Source organism: Alexandromys fortis, unplaced genomic scaffold (genome assembly GCF_014885135.2).
Source record: "Alexandromys fortis isolate MF-2015 unplaced genomic scaffold, M_Fortis_MF-2015_v1.1 scaffold_209, whole genome shotgun sequence".
NCBI classification, from domain to species: domain Eukaryota; kingdom Metazoa; phylum Chordata; class Mammalia; order Rodentia; family Cricetidae; genus Alexandromys; species Alexandromys fortis.
The window spans coordinates 1813367-1838971 of record NW_026068090.1 but is presented as its reverse complement, the minus strand read 5'-3'; the positions used below and the strand labels follow the sequence as shown (position 1 = coordinate 1838971).

The following is a 25605-nucleotide window of genomic DNA, read 5'->3' as shown; positions in this document are numbered from 1 at the left end:
ACGTAGAACAGTTTTGCCTTCTTGTACGATTAGGACACGGAGATGTGATTAACGAGGCGTAGAAACGTCACTGATGCAATAAAAAGCATGGATGTAAGAGCTGGGGCTCAGACTCAAGGTGTGTGATGCGGGACTTGAGGGTTTCTATGTCTTCCGGTCAGTAGACGTGGATCTGGAGGGAAAGCGAAGTGTAGTGATGTTCTGTTTGTGTTCTAATAAATAAGCTTGACTGAAGATCAAAGTACAGAGCTAAGCCACTAACTAGTTAACCAAAGAGGCCAGACAGTGATGGTTGGCACCTTTAATCCCAGACAGAGACAGGCAGATCTCTGTGAGTTCAAGGTCACCCTGGGCTACACAAAATCGGTCCAGTCTGAAAGAGAAACTGAGCTCACACTTGGGATCCCACGCCTTTAATCCCAGCACTAGGGAGGCGGAGATGTAGCTGGCTGGAAAGAGGAGGACGCGGTGGGAGGAGGTAGGAGCTCCATGTAGGCTGAGGAGCAGTGCAGTCTGAGGATGCAGTCTGAGGACAGGACCGCCCCTTTGGTCTGAGCATTGATAGAGGTAAGAACTCTAGTGACTGGACACTCTGCTTCGCCCCTTGATAGCTGACTCTGAGTTTTCTTACTAAGAACAATTGGAATTCGTGCTACACAGGAGGGGCCTGGAGCTCCAGTCAAGGCTTCTCATTCCTCATTGTATATCGTGTTCCACCCCCCGGACCAACGTTTCGACACCACGTCTACATCAGTCAGATATTCTTTATCCAAATTATAGGATGAAGGTTAACGTCTGCCTTCTGAAGACGATGTCACAGGCTGCTGAAACAGCCGTGCTAGCCACACTTCCCAGGGCAGAGAGCGCAGCTTTGGCAGGGGCAGTGTGGGAAGACAGAGGGCAGGGATCTCTGGTGGGTGTCAAACTAGAACGAGGCAGAGAGAAGAGCCCAGTCTGGAGGTTACTTGTGGCCACACCCTTTTATGACGGTGACCCGAGGAACAGATGCGCTGTGTCTAAGAGCCCGGGACAGAATGACTTTCCTCCCTGACTAGGCAGAAGCAGCCACCATCACCAAGTTGGAAAATCACAAGGAACATATTGCATCCTCTGTTTCAATCTTCTCTCACTTTCCCACCCTCACCCCTTATCCAGCAACAGCCTGAGCGCCAAACAGGCCAATCGGTAGAAATACACGACCCAGTGCCTCTGCAGGATTTGGCCACCAGAGGGCAGCAGTGCGGCGTTAAAAAAATGACCCTGATCCCGAAGCACAGCCTTGAAAGAGGGCACGGATAGCTAAGGACTGACAATTGGATAAAAGGTAAGCTTTGAACTGCCTCCATCCGCATCCCTTTGCTGCCATGAACTGTGGGGACAGGAAGTGCAAACCGGAGGAATGAGTGGCGTGACGAGGGAACAAGAGAGACGGCAGCGAGACCCTGCCCGGACTCCGTGCCCCTCCCCCATGCCTGTCCTCTGCCCGTTCCTGGCTTTATTATTATCACTATTTTATTTGTTTATTTATAGTAGTGTGCACACGGGTGAAAGTCAGGGGACAGTTTTGAGAGTCTGTGATCTTCCACCTTGTGGGTCCCTGAGATCCACCTCGGGTTGTCAGGCTTCATGACAGCATGCAGGCTGACCCGCAGAACCTTTTCTGGTGGACAATGGAGGAACATGGTCTCACTATTCCAGGCGGGCTCTAACACACTATGCAGCCAAGGCTGACTTTGAACTTCTGATCCTCCTGTGTCTACCTCTGTGCTGGGGTCATAGGTACGTGCCCTTATCCCAGCTTTCTGTGGTGATAGTGGTGGAGCCCAGGGCTTCATGCCAGGCAAGCACTCCACCAATGGAGCTACCTTCCCAGCGCCATCTCCTGGTTTGAGCTGGACCTCCTGGTGGCTCTGACATCCACCTGGGCCTTCAATCTCCAGGTATCAACTCCCCTTTCACTACTATTGTCCCTCCGACACCGACCTGATAATTACACACACACACATTCACCCAGATAGCACATGTCGTACGCCAATGCACGGAGGGTTTCAGTGCCCATCTCTTTGCTCGCACAGATTGCTCGCCCTCCTCTGTTACTCCCTACTTTCTTCCTTTGAGCCGAGGTCAAACGTGGAGCGAGTGGTTTATGGTTAGGCTGGTGAGTGGTAAACTCTAGCAATCCTGTCTCTGCTTCCCCCTTCCGGACAGTAGCAAGCTTTTGCATGGCTGCTGAGATTTAGACTCTGGTTCTACTACTGTGCAATGAGCACTCTTTTTTTTTTAATTGATTTTTATTGAGCTCTACATTTTTCTCTGCTCCCCTCCTTGCCTCTCCCCTCCCCACTTCAATCCTCTCCCAAGGCCCCCATGCTCCCAATTTACTCTGGAGATCTTGTCTTTTTCTACGTTCTACTTCCCATGTAGATTAGATCTATGTAAGTCTCTTAGTGTCCTCATTGTTTTCTAGGTTCTCTGGGATTGTGATTTGTGGGCTGGTTTTCTTTGTTTAAATTTAAAAACCACCCATGAGTGAGTACATGTGATAATTGTCTTTCTGTGTCTGGGTTACCTCACTCAAAATAATGTTTTCTAGCTCTATCCATTTTCCTGCAAAAAACAAACAAACAAAAAAACAACAACAACAACAAAAAAAAAACCTAGGACTTGATGTACGCCTGTAATCCCAAAACTCAGGAAGTTGAAACAGGAAGATTACATAGCCTGGGCTACAGGAGATTCAGTTTCAAAAACCAACTCCACCCCTGGGCAGTGGTGGTACATGCCTTTAATTCCAGCACTTGGGAGGGGCAGATGCAGGAGTATCTTTGTGAGTTTGAGGCCAGCATGGTCTACCAAGAAAGCTCCAGACAGCCAGAGCCACATAGTGACACCCTGTCTCAAAAAAAAAACCAAACCAAACCAAAACAACAACAAAAACCAGACACCAGCCTCCTACCCCAGCCTCTCCCAACCCCAAGTCTTTTCTCTTTGTAAGTTTATTCTTTTGAGTATTTCGTTATGGCAACAGAAAGCTGGCCCCGTTAACCCCATTCACAAGGTCTCCATCCTCACGGCCTAGCTACCTCACCAAGGCTTCCCCTCCCCAGATCTAATAGTTAAAATTTGTTGGATGTTTGTTTGAGTCAGAGTTTTACGTAGCAGGTCTTCAATGAACTCTCTAAGTTACCAAGGATGGCCTTGAACCTGACCCTCCTGCCTCACCTGCTGGGATGAATTGGCAAAAGCTAGCTATCACGTCCAGCGGGCAGTTGGAATTTCAGAACATGAATTTGGGGAGGACACAGTCAGTCCCTGAGAGCCACATTTGGTAAGAACGAGACTGGAAGTTCAGGAGAACCAGAGATTCAGTCCTGTTACCTCTCTCTCCCCCACCATCTAGATGTCTAGGAGCCCCACTTCCCCTGGCCTTTGAGGCAAACTAGAGCTGATGAGGATGACTGAGGTAGAAGGAGCAGCTATGGGCTCTGTCCGGGCTTCACCCTGACTGCTGTGTGATCTTGGACCGGCCACACAGAACCACACAGTACCACACACACAGTGGGCTGCTCTTGTGGTGAGGAGTTTAGCCAGGCTGCTCTTGGGGTAGAGGGAGGAGGATGGAGCCCCAGGGTCAAGACCCATCTCCCTCTGCCTGCGTTGACAGGACCTGTGCAGCCTGTCTTTGTTCAGAGGGGCTTTCTGGGTTTGCCCTGATTTCTGCGCCAGCTCAGCTGGGTGTCCTGTTTCAACTCTGTCCCAGCCAGGAACAATGAACCAGTCACTTGTTGGACCAAGCCCTGTCCCCAGGGTCTCCGCCCACTGTGTTGGACCATTGTCAGCAATGGAGTCAAAAAAGAACTTTCCACTCACAACACAATGATTCCCCCTAGCCCATTGTCCAGCAGTGACGTGGGCGATCTGCCCATCCTTGGGGCCCCCTACCCTGCTCCTCACCTCACACTGACATAATTTCCTGGGCTGTTGACACCTGATGGCTACAAAGCAGCATAAACAGCCCTCCTTGTTTGGCTGTTCCAGAGGACTGCAGGCCCAGAGAGGGTTTATTTCAACTCAGAGTAAAGGGTTTCCATTCCACAATCGGTTTATCCTGTGGCTTCAGGCAACCTGAGAAGCCTAAGTCTGATCACTGGGCCCATGGTGGAAAGAGAGAACCAGGCTCAGTCTGCTGTCCTCAGACCTCCACACGGCACCACGGTGCACATGGTGTCCCAACACACTCCAACAAAATGATCCTAAGAACTGTTAGATGGGGGCCTGGAGAGCCAAGGTTACACAGAGAAACCCTGTATAGGGCAACAAAGCGTAGGGGGGCACTCTCATCTCTTTGTGTCATGTGAGGGTACCACAGGAAGTTGGTGTGCTGTAACTAGGAACAACGCAGTCATGTGACCTCAAACTGCCAGCTCCCAGATTGATGAGAAATCACTGGCCACTGTGGGTAATCCATTGAGCTCACAGCATTTGCTGCAGTAGCTTCAGAAAGACCATAGCTTGGGTTGCAGAGCCAGCTCGGTGGTTAAAAACACTTGTTTCTCTTGCAGAGGACTCAAACTTAGTTCCCAGCACCCATGTGGTGGCTCACAGTCATCCCTCGCTCCAGTTTCAGGGGATCTGACCCCCTCCTCTGACCTCTGCAGACATTGAGCACATGTAGTGCACACACGTGTGGCAGTGTGTGGTGCTGTGTGGCAGTGTGTGGTGCTGTGTGGTACTGTGTGGCAGTGTGTGGCGCTGTGTGGTACTGTGTGGTGCTGTGTGGCACTGTGTGGCGCTGTGTGGTACTGTGTGGCACTGTGTGGTGCTGTGTGGCACTGTGTGGTGCTGTGTGGCACTGTGTGGTGCTGTGTGGTATTGTGTGGTGCTGTGTGGTATTGTGTGGCAGTGTGTGGTACTATGTGGCGCTGTGTGGTATTGTGTGGCAGTGTGTGGTACTGTGTGGCAGTGTGTGGTACTGTGTGGCACTGTGTGGTGCTGTGTGGTAGTGTGGCACTGTGTGGCACTGTGTGGAGCCCCTTCACCTTTTGGTGGCCTTGGCATCCTTAGAGAAGAGCAACTGTGCCTTAACGATCTGGGGCCCTGGTGTCTTGACGAAAGAACCAGAACCCAGAAGTAATACCTCCAGACTTGCCAGGAGGGAAGCTCCAGGTCGTACGGCATTCGTTACATTCCATGACCCATCTCTAGGTCAGTTCTTCCATTCTGGATCTCAGAACACGTGATTGAATGGAGACATGGCCCTAGACTAGCATGGTGGGGCACAAGCAGTCAGGCATATACAGCCAAGCCTACACTGTGTGGGTGGAGGCTCTCTCCTCCACCCCCGCCTCACTATCTGCTCTTCCCCCTCTCAGTGGCCATTTTAAGGCAAGGGTCTGGAAGCACACATAGGCCTGTGCACTAGAGGCTACCCAGTGCCAGGCAGGGAGGAATTGAATCGCACTTTCCCCTAGATGGACTTACATCCTTTCTTTCACAGCCTGTGGGGTAGGAATTTTGGTCTCAGGATTTCTGAGCAAAAGGGACCCAGGCACTTGCTGACTGAACTCTGGGAAGGCTGGGTTCAAGGGCTTACCTCATGTCCCTGCACTGTGCGTGTGAAGCTTTTTCTGTGTGGCAGACGCTGGATTAAGTGGTGTGTGTGTGTGTGTGTGTGTGTGTGTGTGTGTACCCAGGTAAGAGCCTGTGTGGGCAGTTGTATCTCATTGAGATGACTAAGTGAGGTGCTATGAGATGGAGCAATTGGTCCAAGGGACTATGTTGGAAGATTAGGTGTGACCTTCAAACCAAACCTGGAAGCTGCTCCCCTTCCCACTACACTGACTGTCTGGGCCTGAGTCAGGAGAAAGAGCACTGATTGACTCTCCTGCCCTGTGACATGTGGGACCTCTGGGGATCCGAACTTTTTCTTGACTCAGTCACCCATTGGCTATATTGCCTGGAATTCATCTAATTGCTGGCTCCTGCCTCGTCTGCTGCTAAGCGGCACTGATAATATCTACCTCACAGACTGGCTGTGAAGGATAAATAAGTCATGTGTGAGTCTCGCTCGGTGCCTGAGACACAGCTACCACATGGGCTCTAGACCCTATGACCCATTCTAAACAGACCAGTCCAAATCTGCCACGATGATTGTAGCACAGGGCTGGCATGGGCTGGACACGCATCAACGCTGGAACAATGAGACATGTTGTCTGTGATCTTTTCTGATCTCGCAGGTCCGAGGGCTCATGCCCGGTCACATGGTGTTCACTGAGAACAGCAGCTATAGAGACCAGCATGCATTCAGCCTTTTTATTCAGCTTGTACCCTCCTAGTTCTTCTGTGTTAAGTCCCTGGTCGCAATTCTCCAGCTCTGGGAGGAGGAGCTGGGCAGTACAAGGGATGCAGGACATTCACGAAGTCACTGACCTATTCTGGAGGGTGGCACAGCAACAGGAACGGCCCGAGCCCCTGCCCGACGCCCAGGAACCACACTGGCCTACCCACTGGCCTTGGACAGGCTCCCTCCCCCTCTGGTTTTGAGTCTGCAGCTGGGATTTTGTCTAGTGGCTGGGTGTCTCCTGTGCCCTTTCGCAGTGGCCTCCAGGAGCCAGCAGCCCTAGGACACATTATCAGGGTAGGAAGTGGGCAGAGAGGCCCAGAGGGTAAGAAGAGATATTTTGAGGATAGACAGGTCACCTCACGTCATTGCTGGACAATGGTCTGGGGTTGATGGAAAATCTTGGTCTTAACTTGGGCTGAAAATAGCACGAGGCAGAAGGGTCAGGAATCTTACCCACCAGGCAAGTGACCTGGTCCTGGGCAACAGGTTGGATGTGTACAGCAATCTGATTGGTTCCTGGATGTAGAACTATAGGCCTAGGCCCCTGGTTCCACTACTACCAGTGGCTGCCACAGAACTAGGTGGTGAGAGCCCTTCCTGTCCCCTAGACTGTGTCCTCCAAAATCTGCACGCAGTGGTTCAAAGAAAGCTTCCTGGGGGCACGACAGTGTGGTCTCTATCCGCATGGGGGCTGAGTTCTGTGGTCTCTAGAGCAGCTACAGGGGGAGAAGGGAAACTAAGGGGGGTCTGGTCCGTGGTGAAAACGGTCCTATCCCCAACCACAGTGAACAGTAGAGGTCTCAGCACAGTTCTGTTTCTCTGGAGGAAGGATTTGGACTGCAGGAAAGACCCAGGACAGTCAGTGGAAGTCACCAAAGCTCAGAGACTCTAGGTCTCTAACTGTAGTGTGAACCCGGAGTGTGGGGAGTGAGCATCTCACACTACTCTGGGCAGATGACTACACACACAATGCAGAATACCTTGGGTCCCGGCCTGTGCTGGCTCCTTGTCACTTGAGGGCGCTCTGGAGGGAAGCTGTATAAACAGATACTTATAAACCAGTTACATGGGGGCTGAGGTGAATCCTTTGAGCCCAGGAATTCCAGGTTATTCTGAGCAACATCTCAAACCAACAAAATGTACAAAGAGCAAGTGGGGATGCCTCGCCTTTAATGGTGGTGGTGGTGGTGGGGGAGATGTAGGAGGCAGACAAGGTGAGATGGGGAGACAGGGACCTCCTGTCCCTGAGGCCAAGTGAGACCTGTCAACTGTGTCTGTTCCTGCCTAAACCCCAGAGCTGGCCTGTCCACTTCCTGGCATTCTAGGGAACCCTCCCTGCCCAGGGGTCACACAGTCCTAGCTACACAGTGTGGTTTGTAATGAAGTACCCTGCACCTGCTTTTAAGAACCAGTTGTTGGGATAGATGTGGCGTCTGCCTGTAGTCCAAGCACTTAGGAGATGAAGACAAGAGTTCGAGCTCAGCTTCAACTACATGGCAAATTTGAGGCCACCAATGGTTACCTGAGATCCCATCTAACCAGCAACGCTAACTTCCCACTCCCCGCAAAATTTTTAGGAATTTTGCAGAGGCTGCCATTGTGCTGGTAATTGGAAGCTGAAATCTGACTGGCCACGGTGGGGCTTCTTGCCCCACAATCGGCCATACTATAAATAAAGGGCTCCCTCCCAGCTCAGTTAAATGGTTTGACATTTACCGGCATGTGTGAAGTTGTGTGAACTGAGAAACCCCAAGAACTAGACCCCTACTTGATTCTTCTCCGTTCTTGGCAAAGTACAATACAGAAGACAGGAGGCTTAAAAGCAGGGTTGACCTGGGGGTCTGAAGAGGGATCCCTGACAGAAACTTCCGGGAGACAGTAGTCAGAAATAACTGGCCTTTGCATAGGTGAGGAACGCTTCCCCGGCCAGGCCCTGACCTCTCATCATGCGGAGGAGCACAGCCCGACAGGCGGCACGATCTTTGATATAAGTTATGGCTTCTACCCGGCTTCCAGATGGATCTGAAACCAGTCCTCAAGTGTTTGTCTCTTGGTCTTAGGGTCTTCCTTTGAGCCCAGTCCACTGGAGTGCCAATTCCATCCCAAGCAACGATGGGGACTCAGCGCTGCTCACTTACGAGATCCCACTCCTACTTCAGGTAGCTAGCCTGGATTCTGCTGTGTCTTCTCTGGGCTTGTGCCTCCCTTGGATTTATGAGGCTGAAACAGCCTTCCTGAACCCCAACCTTGGCAGGAATGGCAGCTGTCTGCATGGGAGTCAGGTGTCAATGCCTTCCTTAAAGTATGATTTCCCGACTCACACAGATAAATGATCGGGGACTTTGGGGTCCACAGGATGAGTATTCTGAGCTGTTGCCAAATGAGAATCGCTGACCATCCGCATCGGAGGACATGGGCCCATTCACGTGAACACGAGCACGCCTGAGGGCTCCGACCTATAGTCTAATGTCCTTAGTCTGGTTCCCAGCTGCAGTGGACTCTGTCCGTCTTGAGTCATCACTGCTGATCGACACATCTTTCCTGGCTGTGTCAGTTCTGTGAGACCTGTGCAGGCCCAGCCTGCGACGAGCCTGGGGAGCCTGGGGACGGGGGATGGGTTCTGTGGGTGGCTTGGCATCTCGGGCAAAACGGACAAGTCTCTGCCCTGCCAGGAAGTAGAGCACAGGGTCAAGGCAACTGTTGGCGCTGGCCAATGGCCGGGTGATCTTGTATGCCATGTTGATGGCATTGAGGGTGTGGCAACTGAGGTCAAGCGATCGGAAGGAGTAGTAGAGGGTGCGGGTGACATGGAAAGGCAGGAAGCAGAGGGCAAAGACGGCCAGCACCAGGGCAATGGTGCGCACAGATTTGCGCTTGGCCCGAGGCAGACCTGTGGTCCCATAAGCCGGTTTGAGCAGCCGCCGCGCCATGAGTACATAACAGACAAGGATGACGGAAAAGGGCACAGCGAAGAGCAGACTCAACATGACGGAGCTGTAGGCCACGAAATGGCTGAAGAGCTCTCGGGCCGAGGTGTCGTGGCAGGTGATGCGGGTCCCCCGTACACTGGTGGTGACAAAGTAGAGCACCGGGGCCTGGCAGGCCAGCACCAGAATCCACACCGCCGCAGCCACACGGCGGGCATAGCGGGCGCGGCCCCAGCGCAAGGAGTGCAGAGGGCGCAAGACACCCAGGCACCGGTGCACACTGATGCAGGTGAGAAAGAGGATGCTGCAGTAGAGATTGGTGTAGAAGAGGAACCGCACCAGCTTGCAGAGCACTGTGCTGAACGGCCAGTGGTCCCCCTTGGCATAGTAATAAACCAGCAGCGGCAGAGAGGCTGCGTAAAGAGAGTCAGAAACCGCCAGGTGGAACATGTACGTGGTGGAGGCGTTCCAGGTCTTGAGGCGGCACAGGAAGACGTAAAGAGCCACAACGTTCAGGCACAACCCGAGCACACACACCACGCCGTAGGACATGGGCAGCAGCACGTACTTGAAGTCCTCGTTGAAGCGGCACTTGTAGCCCAGTTCATCCCCCTCCCAGGTGCCATTGATGGTGCTGTTCCAGGAGTCCACGTCTGCTGCCATGGTCCTGAAGGAAAGGGAGGTGTGAAGAGGAAGCCATCAGGACTGGTGCTCAAGGGACCCGCACCCCCACACACCTCTTTAAGATTTGCCTACGGCAAGAGGTATAGCTTGTAACAAAACACTTGCTCAGCATGCAGGAGGCACACTCTTGTAATCCTAACTCTTGGGGAGAAAGAGGCAGAATTGTCAGTAAGACCTGCTTGGGCCACATAGTCAGTCAAAGGTCAGCCTGGGCTCCATAGTAAGACCCTGTCTCAAAACAAACAAAACAACAACAAAAAGATCATCTACAAAACAAAACAAAACAAAAAAACCTCACTTGTTTACCCAATTCAAAACTTTTTTTTTCCAATTCAAAAGTTTTATTGTCATGTGATCTGCATCTCTCCTCGGAAACTTGTGAGATCCATGAAAATCAACATCACACAATTCTAACATCATGACAGGTTGAACAAAGTCCAAGGGTTGATCTCTCGCCCATCAGCCTGTTGTTGTAAGTGAAGCACTATTGGGGCACAGCCACACCTGTGTCATCAAGACCATGTGGTCTTTAAAGTCTAAAATATTTACTCTAGAACCTGCCGACCTTGATCTAAATCCCTGAACCACAGAGGTCAAGACCGAGAACTCAGAAGCGAGGGACCGCTTCTGAGTTCAAAAAGTTCGTTGAAAACAAGTCAAGCTTTCATAATTAATAAAAAGACTCCCTGTCATTCTTCGGGAGCTGGCAGTCTAAAGGAAGTCCGGCTATACAGCGGGGTATAATTTCAGATTATCGGCCTTCCGCTGTACTCCAGTCTCCAGTGCCACTGCCCACTGCGGCTTCTCCGGCCTGGGCATCTAGCAAGCCTGGAGCCCTCATGGACTTTCAAGCTCAGTCTCTATTCTCTGTGAGCTGGAAAATCTGCAACGGTCTCCAGTTTCTTGTTAATTTCCTTTTTAGATCTTTAATTGTGTACGTGTGTGTGTGACTGCCTTGCCTGTGTGTACATCTATGCACCAAGTATATGTGTGTGTGAATGCCTTGCCTGTGTGTACATCTGTGCACCAAGTATGTGTCTGATGCCTGCAGAGGTCCGAACAGTCAGTGGAACTGAAACTACGGAGCTGCTCTATGGGTGCTGGGGACCCCTGTCTTCTGCAGGAGCAACCACGGAGACATGTCTCCAGCCCTTTGTTCAACTTCTTTTTTCTTTTCATATTTTTAAGACAGGGTTTCTCAATGAAACCCTGGATGCCCTGGAGCTCGCTCTGTAGACCAGGCTGGCTTCTGACTCAGAGAGATCCGCCTGCCTCCGCCTCCCCCACTACCTTGAGCCCCAGTACTAGAATTGAAGATTCATACCAATACCACCTGGCCTCAACGTTTTTTTAAAAAGGTGTTACTATTGTATTCTGGGACGTTTAACATCTGCATACAGCAATTCTGTTCTCCACCTTGAGGAGATGTCCAGATGGAGAGTGACCTTCCCGAAGAGTCCTCGAAAGTCAGGGGAGGTTCCCTTGGCGGAGCCTCCCCTGGCACCTTTGGTACGGCATGTCTTTCCACCCTGTCTGTGTCCGCTACTTTATCCCCACGTTACTCACAAGGCCTGAGCAGCCACTGGGCAATGAATGCCTGGAGGGCTGATGGCCACTTTCCTCCTCTCTGCACGCACCTTGTGACCAGTGAGAGCTCTTTCAGACTAATGTGAGGAGCCCTCATCTGCCATCCCAATACTCGGGAGGCTGAGGCAGGGGCAGCAGGGTTTGAGAGAGCCTGGGCTGCATAGAAGGACTTTCCCAGAACAAGCGGTGAGGGGCTGGTGCGATGACCCAGTGGGTAAAGGCACTTGCTGCCAAGACTGAGGTCAATCTGAGGACCCCACACAGTAGAAGAGACTCCACGTGGTCCTCTGATCTTCACATGGGCTCTCTGCACATTGGCAGACACACAACATAAATAGCTGACATCACAAATATGAAGTATGTGCATGAAAAAGGAAATAACAGCTCTGCCTCGGCTAGAACAGAAAGGTTTTGTCCGAAGGCAAGACTTGACACAGTCCATTGTGGTGAGCGTGGACAATTGGCTTCCTTCACCTTCATTTCCCTGGAATAATAACGTTGTTTGGCTACAGAGAACAAGATTGAATAACTAAATCTTATCTTATTGAGCAGATTCACAATAAATAAAAAACCTTTTATGTATCTATTTATTTTATGTATATGAATGTTTTGCCTGTATGTATGTACATGTAACATGTGTGCACCTAGTACCTGCAGAGATCAGAAGGTGATCAGAATCCCTGAAGCTGGACTTAGGGATGGTGGTGAGCCATCATGGAGGTGCTGGGTCCTCTGTAAGAATACTGCTAAGCTACCTCTCCAACTTCAAGAAATAGTAATTTTAACAACAACAAAATGTTTTTTTAAACCATAGTAGTCCTCCCTTAGAGGCACTTTATGGAATTATTTTCTCGTTTTTCCATAATAATTCTACATTCTCTCTGTTTAAAGCAAAGCAAAACAAAATGACAATACCAACACAGCTCTCAGCTGCAGGCAGGGAGCAGTGTCCTGGACTGAAGGACCACAGCAGACTGAGCAAGCATCCCAGGTAAGGAGCCCTCCTCCCTCTTAGGAGTCAAATCCCCAACCTTGGGGAATGGTGGGTCCCAGCCTCCCCTCCTCTGCTGTCCCCTCTGCACCTCTGTCCCTGCCCGCTGGTCTCCACTGAGAGTCACAGAAGCCCTCCCCTTCCCATCTCTCTGATTTCCTGCTCTTCCCTGCTGGTGGAATCTCTGACACTTAGAGGCAGGGTGTGAACTTCCTCGTCCCCAGAACCACAGAGCTCACTTTCCACCTGTCTTAAGACATCCTGGCCTTTGCCTCCAGGCCAGCTGAGAACTCTATCACAATGGCCCTGGTCCAGACTAACCCTGCCCATCCTTTCCCTCCCTAGGCCAACCCACTAATCTGTAAAGCCCATTTGCTCGTTCCCAGCCCTCTCCTTCAGCACCAATTCCTGATCTCTGCTCCTGAAACCTCACCTCAGCTCCATGAAGACTGCTCTGTCTGACTTGGCCACTGGCCCCTCCACTGGCTGGCTCTGCTGCTATGCCCGGTTCTGGCTGGCGGTGTCCCAGGAACTCCCAGTTTCATGGAGAAGTGAGCCCTAGAGAGTCCATCCAGGCCTCTTCACCCTCATTCACACTGTACTGACAGCCTCAGAAACCTTTCCAGAATGATCCTTTAAAGACTAGACTTGTCCCACCCATTTCTCCAGCCTTAAGGTACTTGTCTTTCCACCCCCGCCCCAACACGTTTCTTTGAAGCCTAGATTCACGTGGTGATTTTCTCTGTACCTATAGCCCAGCAAGAGGCCTGACCTGCAAGCACTTGTTGCAAGAAAGGATGAATGAATGGAATGAATGAATGAATGAATGAATGAATAGGAAACGATGCCTTAGAGGCTGTGGGAACCCAGAGGAGTTGAGCCCACAAGTCACGAGGCTCAGCCAAATCCTTCTCCTGCCTGAGAGGGATCCTTCGACCACCTCTTTTGTTCAACACTGACAGGACCCAGACGACCCTGCCCTGCCCTGCCCTGCCCTTTGATGCTGTAGCCAGGGAAACAGTCTGGGATTTTGGTCAGGTGCCTGAGGCAACCCCATATTTTCCCTGATCCACCTCTGGCTCAGTCTAATCAGTTCCACAGCATGCAGCCCCCTCTGCTACCTTCCTATTCAGTGGGAATCTTATCAGGTTTAAGCAGCTCCTGCAAGGCGACATTCAGTACCTGGTAAATACCTACCTAGAGGTTAAGCTCTCTGTTTTGGTTATACTGGAAGGAACTGGAACCCTAGGCTTGACACTGAGAGTTGTCTGGCTGCAGAACCTGGGATAAAGGAACAGAACACAGTCCCTGCCTCGGATCCCACTGATGCAAGCAGAATCCAGTGCACACACATACAAAATACCCAGCCTCCCAGACCTGGCTGGACCTGATCAGTCTTGCTCTTGGTGCAGTGAGGATGCTCGGTGTGGGCTCCAGTTTTTCACTCATAAATGCTCAGGCCTGGACCAGCTGCTGGGACCGAAGCAGGAAACAGGAAGAACAGGTTCCTGGACAGGGGCTGTGCCCTGCCTCCAGCATTTTTCAGGGCCAGCAGCTGCCTGGAGGGCTCCTGTAGACACCCAGAGACAAAAAACAAATGTAGGTTCAGAATCTGTCAGTCCGGCCATGTTTTCTCTCTCTCTCTCTCTCTCTCTCTCTCTCTTCTCTTCTCTCCTCCCTCTTCCCTTCCCACTAAATAAATATCCAACCTCACTCTGCATGGTGTGCCTATCCATGTCTCTGTCTCTTGCCCTCTGTGTGGCTCCCTGCCCAGGTCCAGCTACCTTAAGAGACCTACGGCGCAGTCTGTGGCAATGCCCATCTGTCTGTCTCTCCTTGTGGCCTGCTGCAGCCACTAGGGGAACTGTGCCATCCCTGCCTGGGACTGGCTGCTCCCGGGACAAGCCGCCCCTGGGAGACCTGCAGTATCTCTGCCACTGCAGCCTCTGGGGATCCTGCAGCATTTTTTTTTTTTTGTTTAATCCATTACACTGAGGCCCCAAAGAAGCCAAGAGGAGACTCAGTGTGTTTGTCCTGGTCACACACCCTGTTATCCCCTGCTAGCTCATATGCTCCAGGAATGGGCTGTTCACCGCCTCCTAGGGCACCCCTTTCACAGGAAGTTCTCCCCGGTATCTTCAGAGCCCAGCCAGCCTTCCATTGGCTCTGATTCTGCACTTCAACCCCACAGCAGGAAACAATCAATACCTTCGTGGCCCAGCATCACAGCATAGCACTGCCAACATACCTTTGCCCAGGATAAGTGTCTGACTAGAGTGCCCTCTCTTCACTCCACATCCTGTGGAGTGGACATTCCTCCACAGGTATTGCAAATACACATGCCCAACACTCTTGAACACACAGGTGCAAATGCATGTAGACACCCAGGGCACACACTTTCACATCCACATGCACGGAGCATACCGACATGGTCTAGATGGGGCCTGGTACAGCCTTTGGAGCTACCTGAGCTGAATGCCCATTTAACGGAGAAGAAACTCAAGAAGAGAGCTGAGCTGTGAGCCCTCATATGCAGCACACAGGGAATTTGCTCGAGAGTGGATATACCTACCTGGGAGAAGGACCCCTCTGTGTGGACAGGTCCCAGCACCCACCAGGAACCTCCTGAATAATTTTTTTTTTACTTTATTTGGAGCCTGTCCTAGAACTCACTCTGTAGACCAGGCTGGCCTCGAACTCATAGAGATCTGCCTGTCTCTGCCTCCCGAGTGCTGGAATTAAAGGTGTGCATCACCACTGTCCAGACTAAATTTTTTCTCTTGAGAAAGAATGCTATACATCTCAGGCTGACTTCAGACTCACTGTATAGCTGAGGATGAGCCTGACTTTCTGATTCTTCTGTCCTTAGTTTCCAAGCGCTGGGTTTATAGACGTCACCCACCACACTCTGTCTGTGTGGAGCTGGGGCTAGAGAACCCAGGGCCTCAAGCTCCCACGTGAGCCACACACACCCTTTTTCTTTGGTCCTAAAGGTTGAATCCAGAGCCCGAAGCATGCTAGGCTAGAGCTCTACTGCTGAGCTATGCTTCCAGCTCCTCTCCCAACCCAGCTCCTGAATATCTTTTTCCATCTGCACTTTCTCAACAGTGGGGAGTGGGGCCCCCAAGCTGGAGGTGCAGTGTAAAGATGGGAGAGCAGGAGGGGATGGGTGGCTGCAGGATAGAGGACCAAGACAGGGCCTGGGAAGTGCCTCTCCGCACTGATGAGTTGATGATGCGCCTAGCCTGGTATTTTAGGCTGACATGGGCCAGAGCATGGTTGCTAACTGGCAGTCTGTTGAAGAGTCTGGTGGCAAAATAAAAGAGTTCCCCTTTGTGCCCTGTCCTCCGGAGGTGCCTGACCAACCAGCTAAGGCAGAGCACACCGCTTTCTGAAAGGGCCTCTGCCATCCTCCTAGGTTCCCGTCTCTCAATATTCCAACCCCATCTCATGCCCATCACTCACCAAGCTCAGCCAGCGGAGTTCCCTAGACGTGCCCTTTGCATTGAATAGAGACACAGGAATAAGCTTTCCCTCGGAACCACCGTCCTCTCTGCTTCAGTCCTCGCCTGCTCAACCTTAACTCTTTAGTCACACTGTCTTCTTGATGCCCTACCTTTAGCCACGTGCCCTTGAGTTAAAATCTTTCCATAGCTCCCACTGCTGTTAGGTTAACATACAAGGCCTTGCCCTTAAGGTCCTAGCTGAACTGGTCCCTGTCATCACTAGAAAACCTTCCATCTGCCCCTCTCCCCCATCCTTCTGTCTCAGTACGACTGAAGCAGTTGCATGGTTCTATCTCACTCAGCGATAGCTCCCTGTTTTCTACCATCAGTCTAGTGGGGAGAGCTGAGCATTCTCTGTACCCATTTTTGTTAGGTGGCTTCATATTTAATTTGAAGGTTTCAGCAGGCTAAAATAACCTCCTTAGAGTCACAACACTAGCAAACAGCACAGAGCTCTGCTGTGCCCTGACCGCTAGCTCCTACCCTACCCTACAATGCCCAGATGCCATCCCCAGCAAAGCTCTGCCTCTTTGTTCCATCTCCAGAAGAGGAGGTCTGACAACTCCTACCTGGTTCTTTCTCACTAGTCCCAGGCTAGTAAGTCAAGAGGAGGAAGCAGAGCTGGTCCTAGGCTGGCAGCAGACTTTCCTGGGTGGTTGGACAACATTCCAGTCCCTCTACTTGGGTGGCTCTGGAATGCGCCACGTGCCAGGCTGGTGGACCCTGTCCAGCTTCGCAGGGGAGAGTGTCTTATCACGGCCCCAGAGAACTGTTACCTACCTGCCTTTGTCAGAAAGAAATTTTGAGAGGGGAACTGAGGACCTGGAGTTAGAACGGCATCAAGAGGGAAGTGAGCGCACAGGGTGGGTGGGGAATCTTGTTCTGCCCTTGCCAGCTGTCAGATGGGCAGAGCTGCCAATCCCATAGCCCGCTTGTCAATCTCTTTTTGACAGAACAGAACTTGCTTGTGAGCAAAACGTTCACACAGAGACACACACACAGAGACACACACAGACACACACACAGACACACACACACACTACAGAATAATAAGAGAGGAGTTTGCCATGCAGGGTAGATACAGGGGGATGGGAGCACCCCCAAAGACAAGAGAGGCAAGTAGCCCTGCAGGAATGAGCCAGGCTGACCTAAGATCAGTACCTCACACTCCCAGACCCATCCTCAGGAGAAGGAGGTCCAGAGCCCGCAGCAATCCACTGCACAGCACACCAACACTGCGTTCTTAGGTTTGTCCTCGGTTGCTCTGAGATTACAGTGTCTTCGCTGATCTCCGGATGTTTGTTATCAAGGTCAGGGGTCAGGGAGACACACCCAGAAACAGACAGTAACAACTCAAGCCGCTCAGGCCTGAAGGAAGCCGAGGAGGCCCTGCTGGGAAAGGAGGCAGCAGTAGTGGGGAGGGAGGCCCCTCCTCCGGAAGGTGTCCTGGAGAAGAGGCACCTGACTTGTGGTTAGAAAGATGCAGTGGTGTTAGGTGGGTGGAGGGAGAGTGAGCACAAATCTGGGCAAGATGACCTGAACTCGAAGCAACCTGCGGTTTGAGCATAGTACAGGCAATCTAAGCAGCACAGGGTTAGGAACCTAGAAGTCATTGCCTGTCTGTCCCTTTCCAAACATCCTCCACAGGGTTAGAGGACAGCAATTCCCCCAGCTGTGCCTGGTGTATTACACCAGGCCTGGTCTGGGGAACAGCTCAGGGGTGACCTCTGATGGTATCAGGTGGTGAGTCTGTGGTGTAAGACCTCCACAGAGCACAAAACAGAGACTCCAAGGAGAAAGGGCCTACCTAGCCAAGGCAGGACTCCAAATCATGGATTTTACCTGACCCAGCTCTGCCGAGTGCAACACAGGGCTTCCTTCAGAGATGGGCTAAATGGGCTCAGAACCACAAGAACCCAGACTCCACCCCAGCCAAGCACACCTGAGTGCCTCCAACAAGACCCAACTTGGAGCCTGTTATGCTGTGCAGTCTGGGTCAAGTTATACCCAGTCCCCGAGTGTGAGTTCTTTACTGGTCAAACTGGAAGAGTCACAGGTCCATGAGAGTAGCTCATGAAGAATGATCAAGACCAGGGAGCAGTGGGGGTGGGGCCCACGGGGAGAAGATATGCACAGTCCGGGGTTGCAGGCACTATCTTCCCATCATGGCAGGAAAATGCTGAATTCTGGGGTAGTACAACACTTCTCATCAGGAGGTCTGCTCTGGGTCCCCAGCAGAGAGACAGAGGTCATGGTCCAAGCTATGACTAGGGAGGGGCAGGAAGCATCCAGCTTGAGATGGGAGAACCCAGGTTCATATCACAGGATGCACAGAAGGTGACGAGACAGACCCTCCTCCGGGCAGTGACTCTCTGAGTCTAATTCCAAGAGTGCCTGAATCCCATGCTGTTCCTCCAGTTCACCTGCCGAAGCAGGGGCTATGTTCAAAGCTCTGCTTCTTGTGGCTCCAAAAAGCCTTGGCTGAGAATCTCAGAACCCGAGGAGTTTGTGCTCAGAGTAACACAACAGAAACTCACAAGCCACAAAGCTCTAGCAAACTCAAAAGCCAGTGTCTGCAAACGCAGAGCTTCAGAGGAGGAATTCTGCCAGGCCCTCTGAGGAGTACACAGGGATGGACAGGTTATCTTAGGAGATACAACCATATCCAAAGGGAACACAGGGACTAGGAACTCAGGGTCACAGAGACTGGAGCAACCTGTATCCTGGGGAAGTGGTTAGCGGAAGTTTCCCCAAGGAGCTGGCCTTAATAGATAACTTGGGGTTGTCAAAGAGACAGAGATGGGGAGGGAGAAAGCCCAAGCCAAGACTCAGAGGGTGAGGGTACAGGCTGTTGAAGAAGTGCCAGGAGATCCTGTGTGGTGGCATGGAATGTGTGGGGGCCAAGAAATTCATACGAAAGGGCTCAAATGCCAAGCTGAGAGCTTTTTCTCCCGCTTAAAAGGGAGGGCATTTTCAGAGCTGACCCTTGCAAAGATGGCACCATTGGAAGAAGCACTCAGCACCAAGGAGTCTGGAGGGTGGGTGACCAGGGGAGAGAATCTGGGTCCGGGACTCCCTGTGAGCTTCCTTCCTAACCCAGGCCCAGGCCTGGGCAAGTCTCTTACAAATTGAACTCCCCAGGAAGCTTTATCCATACAAGCTGGAGGGAGGCCCAGTGCCTCGACCTCTCCCGCAGTAACGGTGACAGAACGCGAAAATGCAGGACTGAGGTGGGCCCAGCCAGTCTAGGGTGCCATTGTTTCCACCACAAATCCTCCGCTTGTTCTATGCAAGACTGAAGCAGGCCTCTGGGTCTGGGCGGTAGGGCTATGAAGGAGCCTCTCTCTCAGACCCAGAAGGGCTGGGGTATAGCTCAGTTGGTAAAATGCTTACCTAGAATGCAAGAAATTTTTGGTTTGATTGCCAGCACCAAATAAAACAAGTACATACCTACAAGTCCAGCATTCAAAAGGTGGAGGCAGGAGGATTAGAAGTTAATGCCATTCTACTAATGAATTCAAGACCAGTCTAGGTACATAAGTCTCAGAGGGTGGAGGCGGGAACCCACTATGGTGGCTCTTCACGAAACAAGAAGTTTCTCTTCTGAATATCCACTGTACCTGTTCACTCATTTCCAAAATACTTCCTGGCACGTGCCCTCTGCCCTATCCAGTGAGAAGGCAGCGATGGCCCAGCTTCACAACACAGTCAACTGAAGTCTCTAGAGATTAAGGAGGGTTCTGAGCCAGGTTCTTCCCATCAGGCCCCACTGGTGGCTTAGGAACCTAAGGGCATCTCAGGCACAGACAGGCTCAGGGAAGGCAGGTAGGGGACAGAGGAGATGCCATTGGAGGGCACTTCCTACTCAGCAAGTCAGCAAGATCCTGTAAGCAGACTGGGAAAACGGGGGCTATCCAGAAACAGCTGGGCAATTGGGGCTTCAGAGTTAGGTTACCGGCAAACCTCTGTGAGTTCGAGGTTAGTCTGCTCCACATAGTGAGTTCCAGGCTAGCCAGGACTACAAAGTGAGAACCTCATCCTGAAGCTTTGGTCCTAGAGCGGAGGCCTCAGTGGGAGGGGGGGGCAGGTAGGCAGGAAGCCCAGTTTTTATCTGCCTTTGTGACCTTGGACAAGACATTCTCTAGTTTTCTCATCTACAAAATAAAGGTTCCTTTCTCCTGTAGCAAAATAAAATGAGGAACTTTTGTAAACTGTAACAACAATGCACCAACATTCCAATAAATAGCATAAGCACTTATAAATAAAAGGAAAGAAATTAGAGTCATGAAATTCAAGATCTGGTGTCACCCACGAAGCCTTGGTGATGTCCTCACACGTTCAGCTGGTTCATGGGGGTGTGGGCAAGAAGGCACCAGAAAGTCACAACCTCAGTCTGCATGCTGGGCAGCCACTCCTGAGGCCCACACCTGTATGCAGCCTTCCCATCTCCTCAAAACCCAGGAGAACCCCAAGCACAGAGAAGACGGGCAGACCTCTATGGCAGGGCTTGCCCCACCTCTCATGCAGGGTGGTGCCTGCACTGACCGCTCTTTTAGAGGCTGCCTGCTCACAGAATCCCCTTCCTCACACCCCACCCACAGGTAACTGACACCTTCTTGGAGCCCCAACCTGATCTTCAAAAGCCATTATTCCAAACTTGATCCAAAACAGGGCTGCTGATCCAGGGACTCTGGGGATGCCTTTCTGAGAACAGCTGACACCTAGCTCTATAAATCCCCAAACCAGAAAAGCTGGTTCCCAGCAGGATCTACACTTGGGTCTAGCTCCTGGAGATCAGTCACACACACACACACACACACACACACACACACACACACACACACACACACACACACACTAGCCCTAATGAGGTGGGCGCTATCTTCTGCCAGACCCTTCTAGCACCACCTGCCAGATTAAAAATTTCCAGACAGAGCCGGGCGATGGTGGCGCACGCCTTTAATCCCAGCACTCGGGAGGCAGAGGCAGGCTGATTTCTGTGAGTTCGAGGCCAGTATGGTCTACAAGAGCTAGTTCCAGAACAGGCTACAAAGCAACCACAGAGAAACCCTGTCTCGAAAAACAAAACAAAAAAGTTTCCAGACAGATTAAAGTCTTAGCTGTCCTTACGTGAAACTGCACCACCTCCACCCCTCCCACCGCCGCCGACACCGTCTTCCCGATCTCACCTCCCTGGACTCCTGCAGCGGGCCACCCAAAGTGACTCTGGGGGGGGGGGGGCGGGAGAGGAAGGAATGCAAATACAAGACCTCTCAGGACTCCCGGGTCTCTGTCCACAGATTTACGCCTCAGGGGTGCACACAGACTAATTCAAGTTCGGACACTCACTTCCCAGGGGTGTGCGCATTCATCCACTAACACACAGATTACCCCAGTACGTTGGTAAACACACCAGGCTGTCACTCACCAAGATCCAGAGGAGACAAAGTTCAATAGCGTGCCGGCAGCTCGGCCGGCTCTCACCATCCAGTTTTGTTCAGTATCGGGGCTGGGAGCCAGGGCCCACGGGACAGAGTCACGTAATGGGCTCTCCTGTCCGGCGCTGAGTCGACAGTAGTGCCAGTTCCCAGGCCGCACCCGGCGGCGACCTCTCCGGCTTCCGTTCCCCTCTAGGCTGCCCACCTCACCTCCGCGATGCGCTGGTCCCCTCCAAAAGCCACAGTCGCGATTCCTTGGTCCCCGAGTCCCAAGCCCAGCCGCGCGGGGGCCCACGTGCCTAGGAGAGCAGCGGTCCCCGCCCCACCCCGCCTTGCTCCGTACCCCACGGCCCGGCAGCAAGCCGGAGGGCGGGGCGGACGCAGGAGCAGTCCCGGACAGATACCTCCGGTCTGTCACCCGCTTGGGACGCGGCCTGATTGTCTCTGCGAGGTCAGCATGTCCGCAACTGGTGTTGAGCAGGGAAGGCGGGAGGCGACCATCCTGGCTGGGAAGAGTCCACCTGCCTCGTTCCTCATATCAGAGGGGAGGTTTTCAGCGACGCCCAAGTTTTAGAAGGTTTGCTTGGTGTTGGCGTGGCTCCTGTTGCTCCCCAGTCCACCGGTGGACCTTTACACTAACCCGCAGCCTCCCCTTCGCTGCCGCCCTAGTCCATCTCACTTCCGTACGGATCAGCTCCGGACTGCCGGTACCGGGAAGGGTCTTTACCCCTTTTACCTCCTCCATCTGCTTTCTCTCTCACTTCACCTCACCAACAGGTCCCTTAAGTCCCTGTTCAGGTTGTTCTCTCATCTTGAACTGCCTCTCTGCTCTGCAGACCTTCCTTAGCCCCTCTCCTAGTTTGAGCACAAAAGAGCAAAGACCACACCACCCATCTCTCTCTGCTGTCCTGTGAATGGATGGATGCAAGAGGGTTGCACCGTCCCATTGCTGACCCGGGAATCTGGAACGCAGCTCCAGGTCAGCTTTAGAGCAGAGAGTCCCGCTCAAGGACTCATTTTCTGTGAACCGGAGCCGGCACTTCTCATGACCCTGCTTCCACTGTCCACCCGGGGAGTATTCAGATGCCCAGATGGGTGGCCAAGTTTAGAGCAGGTGTTTCCTATGGCCAGGGAGCTTGCTCTCTGCCCCGGGGCTGTAGGCCTTGTAAACTGTGCAGGCAGCTTCTAGAGACCTAGATTTCTCTACAGCCGCACCTTTAGGGTCCTAGCGTGAGGGAGTCTTCCTGGTTATGGTTATGGAAGCCCCAGCTGATTTCCTTTTCCTGGTCTCCCTTCTGAGCCACTAGACCTTCCCCTGGGAGCCAGGATCGAGACCAGACTCTAGGAGACCCCAGTGACCAGTGTTGGACTTCGTACTTGCTGTCTTCCAATTCCTGACTTTACAACCAAAGAAACGACATTCCTGAGCTACACAACATCTGAGTTTTCATGACAGGTGACCTAGTAATGTCTGAAGAACGGATGAAAGGTTCCGAAGGACCTCACAGCCTGTGCTCAATCCCAGGCTTCCTTCAACTTTTCTACCACTGCGTTCTGAGTCAGTCCATCTCTTTCTCTGTTGTTTTTTTTTTGTTTGTTTGTTTGTTTTGTTTTTGTTTAGCTAGGATCGCCCTGTGTAAGCCAGGCTGGTCTCGAACTCACAGCAGCCCTCCTGTCTCACCTCTTGAGTGCTACCATGCTTGGCTCTCAGTCTGCTTTTCTGCACTGTGCAATAGTCCTCAGTCGCTCCTCTGACACTGCCTTTGCTTAGGGTCTTACTCATCATCTGAGCTTCCTTGTTCAGAGGAGTGAGTATCCCTTCTCAGAAGAGCCTGGAAGGCTAGGTTCCCTGCCGCTTTCCTATGTCAGGTTTTGTGGATCCATGTGTAGCAGCTTCCCCATCGCCCCCGCACTGCTCCCCTCCCCCATTGCCCAGCACTGCCTCCTCCCCCATCGCCCCCGCACTGCTCCCATCCCCCATCTCCCAGCACTGGCTCCCCTCCCCCATCATCGCCCAGNCCCCCCCCCCCCCCCCCCCCCCCCCCCCCCCCCCCCCCCCCCCCCCCCCCCCCCCCCCCCCCCCCCCCCCCCCCCCCCCCCCCCCCCCCCCCCCCCCCCCCCCCCCCCCGCCACCCAGCACCGCTCCTCTTGCCATCTTGACTCCAACTTGAGCACCTTTGCTTTCATATTTTGATTTATTCACAACCTGAGATTTAATGACTGAAAGAACTTAGAACCTGTATTGATCCAGTCAGGAAACACACGAAGGCTAGCACAGCACTGAGGGCGGCTCCCTGAACTTCGCAGCCTAGGCAGGCTAATGGTAAAGTCCAGGCACTGTGATGATCCCTGTGGGGTGTGAGGAAGCCACAGGGGCAGCTGCATTAGCAGCAGCAGTTCAGGAGGGGACTGGCAAAGCCCCCACCCTGGCTCCCTGAGCCCACCTCGCATTAGAAGGCTTCCTGTCTCTCCAGCCCTGAGCAAGCATTGCCTCCTGGCAGGCATCCTTCCCTCATCTCCCCTGAGAAGGTTTTCTCCCTGAGAATCCACAATTGCCTGGCCTAGCCTCCAATGGTGCTGTTTCCCGTTGCTGACACTTCCTGCTTCAGACTCGGGGGTTGGGGGGGCTTCCACTGCCTTCAAGGCAGCCCAGCTCCCGGCCTCCACTCCAGGCCTCCCCTCCAACCTGTACTTAGTCAGATCCTACAGTCCTGAACCCTTACTCACCTCCTGCGGGTGCTGGCCACTCCCTCTGCCCTTTGTGTCTCTCTGGGTTGGGTGTCTTTCCAATTGACCTCCCCCATGCCACACCTCTTTGCACACCATCTCTAACCTCCGCCCCCCACCACAGGGATCTTTCTGAAGGTGTGGCACAGTCTGTCACACACACACACACACACACACACACACACACACACACACACACACACACACGGCTGATGTCCCTGTCACATGATCAGTCTCCAGGGCTCTCCATAGTTCACCTTCTTTGAGCTGGCCAGGACACTGTGAATCAGGCATTATCATTCCCATGGTACACTGAGGGAAGCCAAGGCTCACACAAGTGCAGTGTGGACCTAACTCTGGGACTGTATGTGCTGAGGGAAGGCCCTGAAGAGTTCTTGGATCATGGCTGGGCCCTGCTGTTGGGGCCTAATCTGGCAGCTCCCCTGGGCAGATCTGGCCATCCAGTTTGTGTTCCTGGCTCTCAAAGTGTCTGTGCAAACCTAACTGATCTTTTCTATTATCCTCCTTCTTTCTCTCCCTCCTTCCCTCCTTTGGAACTGGGCTCCTCAAGTTTCCCTGACCAGGGCCAAGACTTGAAAGGCAAATGAGTGCTAGTAGGTCTCTGCTGTGGGCACGCCCGGAGGCAGCCCTCCAGAGAGGCAGCTCTGAGACAAAGGCCCCTTCCACCTCCCTCCACAAAAGATCAACTACCTAATTTCTAAGACTTTGTACAAATTGAAAATGTGGGCCCTGTGATAAAAAGTTATTAAGGATTTAAGATGATGAAAAAAATATTAAGTACTGGGCTGGACGTGGTGGCACTTTTCAATCGGGAGGCAGAGGCAGGGGGATCTCTGTGAGCTGGAGGCCAGCCTGGTCTACATAGTAAGAGAGACCTTGTCTCAAAATAAACAGGCACTAATGGTATAGCTCTTACCTAGGAAGCGAGCCCTACCCTCAGGCCTCTCTCTCCTCACTGTCAAATGGGTGAATGGTAGCCATGCAGCCAGGCCAGGTAAGGGAGAGGGAGGGGCGTGAGCAGGAAGTTCAGTGAGCAGCATGGGGACTGAGTAACCGAAGAGTGGTCTTCACGGACATCATTCTTTTGTTTGCTCCTTCTTTTGTTTTGTTTTTTTTCCTTTTTTTTTCTTTTTTTGAGATAGGGTTTCGCTGTATCTTTGGAGCCTGTCCTGGAACTTGCTTTGTAGACCAGGCTGGCCTCGAACTCACAAAGATCTGCCTGCCTCTGCTTCCAAGTGTGCTAGGATTAAAGGCATGCGCCACCACCACCACCTAGCTATGTGGATGAATTCTTGACAAAAGTTTGATCCTTTTTAAAAATTTTATTTCATTTTATGTGTGTGAGTGTTTTGACTCCATATATATATATCTGTGTACCACG

At 52.3% G+C, this 25605-nt stretch overlaps 1 protein-coding gene across 9 annotated transcripts; it reads right to left on the bottom strand.

The window, feature by feature from the left end:
• Positions 1-7496: 7496 nt before the first annotated feature.
• P2ry2 (purinergic receptor P2Y2) lies at positions 7497-24239 on the bottom strand. Of its 9 annotated transcripts, none has more exons than XM_050122649.1 (4): positions 24204-24239; positions 13920-14102; positions 13730-13813; positions 7497-9937 (listed from the first exon to the last, which is right to left on the bottom strand). In XM_050122649.1, exons 2-4 carry the CDS (start codon positions 13979-13981, stop codon positions 8800-8802), a joined length of 1284 nt encoding a protein of 427 aa, XP_049978606.1. In that variant the 5' UTR covers positions 13982-14102; positions 24204-24239; the 3' UTR covers positions 7497-8799. The 9 variants fall into 9 exon arrangements, with proteins under 9 accessions (XP_049978606.1, XP_049978608.1, XP_049978604.1 ...); XM_050122651.1 differs by lacking the exon at positions 24204-24239 and adding an exon at positions 21881-23437; XM_050122647.1 differs by lacking the exon at positions 24204-24239 and adding an exon at positions 21467-21796.
• Positions 24240-25605: the final 1366 nt, after the last annotated feature.

Bases quoted from the DNA above. Each gene is read 5' to 3' on its own strand.
- P2ry2 (XM_050122649.1), bottom strand. From the start codon at position 13,981: ATGAGTGAAAAACTGGAGCCCACACCGAGCATCCTCACTGCACCAAGA. The intron at 13,814-13,919 runs GTCCAGCCAGGT...CCTTTATCCCAG, and splicing joins CCAAGAGCAAGACTGATCAG to GTTCTGCAGCCAGACAACTC. The intron at 9,938-13,729 runs GTAGGTATTTAC...CCTTTCCTTCAG, and splicing joins ACAGAGAGCTTAACCTCTAG to GACCATGGCAGCAGACGTGG.